At 39.0% G+C, this 5234-nt stretch overlaps 1 protein-coding gene across 1 annotated transcript in view; it reads right to left on the minus strand.

Moving 5' to 3' along the window:
- Positions 1–1650, minus strand: part of LOC137655447 (uncharacterized) — a 1704-nt gene extending 54 nt beyond the window's left edge. The window contains exon 1 of the mRNA XM_068389342.1: positions 1–1650. This exon is cut by the window's left edge and continues 54 nt beyond it. Within this exon, the coding sequence (XP_068245443.1) occupies positions 1–1650 (1650 nt within the window).
- Between the last annotated feature and the right edge of the window lie 3584 nt (positions 1651–5234).

The following is a 5234-nucleotide window of genomic DNA, read 5'->3' on the forward strand; positions in this document are numbered from 1 at the left end:
CACTCTTATCATCAACACAATTTGCACACACATACTCCTGTGAAGGCAAATAATCAGATGCAATAAATGATGGGCCATGAAACCATTTCGCATACTGCAAAAACTAATGTACACTATACCTCTTGATGCCACATCAGCAGGGTTATCACTGGAGTTTACATATCTCCATTGCTCAGGCTGGGAGTAGTCCCTTATAACCCTGACTCTGTTGGCTACAAAAACAGGGAACCTTTTAGTGTTGCTATGAATATAGTGAAGGACTTTTGTTGAATCTGTGTAGTACACTACCTTCCCAACAGTAAACTCCAACTCCTTCAGGATGTGTTGAGCAACCTTGACAGACACAGTTGCAGCTGTAAGTTCTAACCTAGGTATAGTCACCACCTTTTTGGGAGATACTCTTAATTTTCCCATGACCAGATTTGACTGAACTTGGTTTCCATCGTGAAGAACAAGGTATGCTGCAACACCATAACCAACTGTACTTGCATCGCTGAATAATACAAGACTTGAACCTGTCACATTACCAAACCCACTTGACTTGAAGCATCTTGGTATTGAAAGCTGCTCCAGTAAATGAAGACATTGTATCCAATGTTGCCACCTTTCAGATAGCTCATCTGGAATCCTCTCATCCCAGTCCAAAGTCTCAACTTGACACAATTCTTGTAGCAGTTTCTTGGCTGGTAAGATGACTGGAGAGAGCAACCCAAGAGGATCATATAATGATGAGATAGTTGATAACAATCCTCTTCTGGTGAATGGATTATCCTTGAGCTCAATTGAGAACTTGAATGAGTCTTCTTTAAGGTCCCATAACATTCCTAAGGCTCTTGTCATTAAACTCTCCATGTCAAGATTAAACTTGTCACTTTCAACCGAACAATCTTCAGCAGGCAAAGCTTTAAGGACATCACTTGAATTGCTGACAAATTTAGTTAACCTAAATCCTCCTTCACCAGTTGCAGATACCAAATCCTTCAACAACTTCACTACTGTAGGAACATCCGCACATGACTTCAAACAGTCATCGACATAGAAATTGTGCCTTATGGTGTTGCCAACAGTTGAATCATACTTCTCATCTGCTTTGTCTGCTGTGGCCTTCAATGCAGTATTTGCAATACTCGGTGATGAGATTGCTCCGAAAATGTGAACAGACATTCGGAATTCTTCAAGAGGTCGATTGATGTCACCATTAGGCCACCACAAGAATCTAACATAGTCCTGATTCTCAGGTGGAGTCTTTATTTGAAAGAACATAGCTTCAATATCTCCAATGAATGCATAACCCTCCTGTCGGAATCTAATGAGTACTCCAGTCAATGAATTAGTGAGGTTTAGACCCTGTAGCAGAACATCATTTAATGACACACCTTCAAATTTGGCACTACAGTAAAAAACAACACTAATCTTTCCTTTCTTGGAATGAAAAACTGCGTGATGAGGAAGATACCAAACAGGAATCTTATTGACCTTATCATCTGGGATCTTGTAAGCATAGCATTTTTCAAACAACTTGTCCATGAATGCTGTGTACTGCTGTCTGTAATCTTCACTATTCTTCATCTTCCTCCTTTGCCACTTAGCTCTGCTAACAGCCTGATTCTTATTGTTAGGAAGGTTCACATTGCGATTTCTGAAAGGCATGGGTAGCTGAAAGTGACCATCTCTAAATTAAATGTCATCCTGGCACCTTTTCACAAATCTTGTGTCCTCAAAAGATAAGCCACGCTCATCAGGAACTGACCCAAGATCCCTTTCTGAAAAATCTAACTCGAAGTACTTCCTAATACTTTCAACAGTAATACAGTCAGTAATATGTTGAACATCAGATACAAGTAACCTGTGACACGAAACCCCATTTGAACTAACCTTAACATGTACAGGCCCATTAACTGTCCATCCATGCAAATATCTTACTGCAAAGGGGCTATAACCTGAAGTGGGTACAACCTCTAAAGGTTGTAAAGCTGTTGGACAGTTACTACCTATCAAAATTCATATGTCTAACTCAGGCTGATACACCGGAATCTTATTAATAACACTTGATAAATGAGGCCAATCCTTTAACACTTCATACCTTGGAATTTGATCACGATTAACAGGAATATCCTTTTGTGTGAATACCTTTAGTAATACAACATCATTATTACCATGTATATCAGCAACAACAAGACCATTTACAATAAAGGTTTTAACCGTATCAGTCCCATGCATTGTTTGCAACTTGATAGCTGTTTCAATACCTTTACAGTTTAATTGATCCTTGATACTATCTTTAATGAAACAACCTGTACTGCCCGTATCATGAAAGGCATAAGTTTGTACTACATTGTCGCTACCCTTTACACGTAATTGCACAGGCAAGATTGATTGCAACACTGTATCAGAAATTGTACATGCAGAAGACCTTACATTACTTATAGAGTCTGAGTATTACCTTGACCTGGAGTGCGACCTTTACCTTGAGTACCATCTTGACCCTTAGCACAACCTTGACCTGTACTTTCAGACTGTGCACTAGCTTGTGACACAATTGCACTGTTGCTGTCAAGCATCCTAAAATTCTCAATGTGCAGAGTGGTAGGATGCCTTTTATTACATGTTTTGCACTGCCGTCGATTGAGACACCTTTTTGAAGTGTGGTTATTGCCCAAACAACTGAAGCAAAGACGGTTGACTTTAACAAATTCTCGTCTTTCATCCACACTCCTGTGAAGAAATTGATAGTTGCACTGTCACGGCAAACGATTTTTGCTTGGTCTGACTTGAGCCATGATTTGCCTTTGCCTTTGAAAAAGCACACACTTTACCCAAAGCTTCCCTGCTGAATACAGGATCCATTGCTGCCTCTGCTGCATTCTGCACAAATTCCACTAATGTGGGGAAACACACACAAACACCTTGCTTCCTGAGCTTTATCACATGATCCAGCCACTTAGTTTGAATACACACTGGCAGCTTTGAAATCACCGTCTGAAGGTTTGGCGAATCATTCAAAACCTGCATGTTTGATAATGACTGCATGGTATGATTACATTTCACAAGATATAAAGCATATTCCTGTAAGGATTCACTGTTATCACCTCTCACTTGTGGCCACTTGGTTAGCTTGTCTATGTATGCCATGGAAACCTTGTATGGATCTCCATACACTTTGTCCAGAAGTCTTTTTGCTTCAATGTATCCTTCAGATGCCTTCATGAACATGCACCCAGCTATGAGTGACTTAGGCTTTCCTTCGAGATGCTGGTTTAAGAAATACAGCCTGTTGGAGTCTCATGTGGTGTGTGGCACGATGCGGTCATTAAATGCCAACATGAATGATGCATATTCAAGAAGATCACCACAAAACTTGGTCACTTTAGCATGAGGCAGCATCATAGCCGCTGCTAACTGTTGCTGACTTTGGTAGAATGATTCTGGGGCAGGTGCCATGGGTAGAAAAGGCATGGTCACATTAGGTTTATTTTGATGCACATTGTGACTGGGAACAAATGCTGGTGTTTCAGGGTTTAAAACTTTGTCTGTCAATGGAATAACTTCTTCCTGGAACACCTTCTCCCTCGCCCTTGCTGCTTCAATTTCACCATCCAACTTTAACAAATCTTTCTTGGCTTTTAATTCTGCCTGTTGTTGGGCTATTTCTGTTTGTTTCTCAAGCAGTGCCCTCTGTGCAAGCAAACCAGCTAACTTTGCCTTCTCCTGTATGAGAGAAGACTTTACACTTGATGCCGTGCTTTTAACAGACCTCCTGGATTTATGTGACCTACTCCGCAGTGAAGATCCGTCCATAGAATCCTGCAAATTTGCTTCTGTTGTGGCTATCCATTTATGCACCTGTAATCTGAATCCTATGGCAGACAATTTGTTATCTTCAAACCTTTTTATTTATGACTGGTGCTCGTTGACAGGTAGTATAGACAAGTAATCACTCTGACAGTCTTTGTACTTCTTTAACCCTTCCTCAAACTCCTCCATGCCTGTTTTTACTAAATGGAGATTATAAGGCTTCTCCATACACTTGCTGACTTCATTCCGTTTCTTTGTGAGGGCAGAGAGAGCAGCAGTCTGGTTGTTCTTGAGGGTGCGTAACTTCTCCTTGGCGTCACCATTGTCTTCAACGTTGTCCTTCTGATCCGTATTCATGTTACAGATGAATGAACTATTGTTATGGGCGACACAAAATCAGAAACTCAACTTTAACCGTTATTCCGTGAACAGTAGTAGTAGTAGTAGTAGTAGTAGTAGTAGTAGTAGTAGTAGTAGTAGTAGTAACAGTAGTAACAGTAGCAGTAGGTTTATTCCTGAAAGGAATTATTACAAACTTTAAATACTGTACATTATTAAATAGCCCATAATATTCAATAAGTCATAACGGTGACATGATGTACCTTAATACATCTTGCAAAGCTAATTAATTATAATTTTCTAAATAAGACACTTTCATTGCCACTTTAAATCACATTTTATCATATTTATAGGACAATCAAATGTTAAATGTCACAAATAAACCAATTTACGCCTTTTAACGCTTAAATGAATAAGACATATAACACATATATATACATATAAGTTCGTCAAAAAAACTTACATCTGTGTGGCCAAAATGAATCTTACGAAATATATACAACTGTTCTCCTTGAAAACCTTGCTTGAACTGTCAAAGAGACTTCATAATTTTAGGAAGTAAGATAAAATCGTAATTTGTTTACACCTCTCAACTTCTTAACTACCACTTACAAAAGTAACAACATTGTTTTTCCAACCAGATGGGTTTGTGTTTCTGCATTAACATATATACACACACACACACACACATATTTATATATATATATATATATATATATATATATATATATATATATATATATATATATATATATATATTGGTGTGCTACTGTCTTAAGCACACATTTTGTGGCAAGAACCCGTTGACACGGCCTTGAAAAGGAAGGATTGCTGACCTGGCATTTACAAGCGTCACAATTGGAGGAGGATTAGCCTGGCCTACACCACTAGGTCCAGGGGTAGGGCTGACAGGAGGAGCCATGACTGCTGTATTCTTTTTTTTTCTATCTCTTTGACCCCTTTCAATCCTATCAAAATATCTATATGAGTACAGACGCCCACTGCGTAAACGCATATGTATAATAAAATTCCCCCAACAATGTTACTAATCCCAATACATTTCCCCCCAAGAGTTTATGAAAGAAAAAGGAATTAGCACA

This window comes from Palaemon carinicauda, chromosome 16, assembly GCF_036898095.1.
Source record: "Palaemon carinicauda isolate YSFRI2023 chromosome 16, ASM3689809v2, whole genome shotgun sequence".
NCBI lineage: Eukaryota > Metazoa > Arthropoda > Malacostraca > Decapoda > Palaemonidae > Palaemon > Palaemon carinicauda.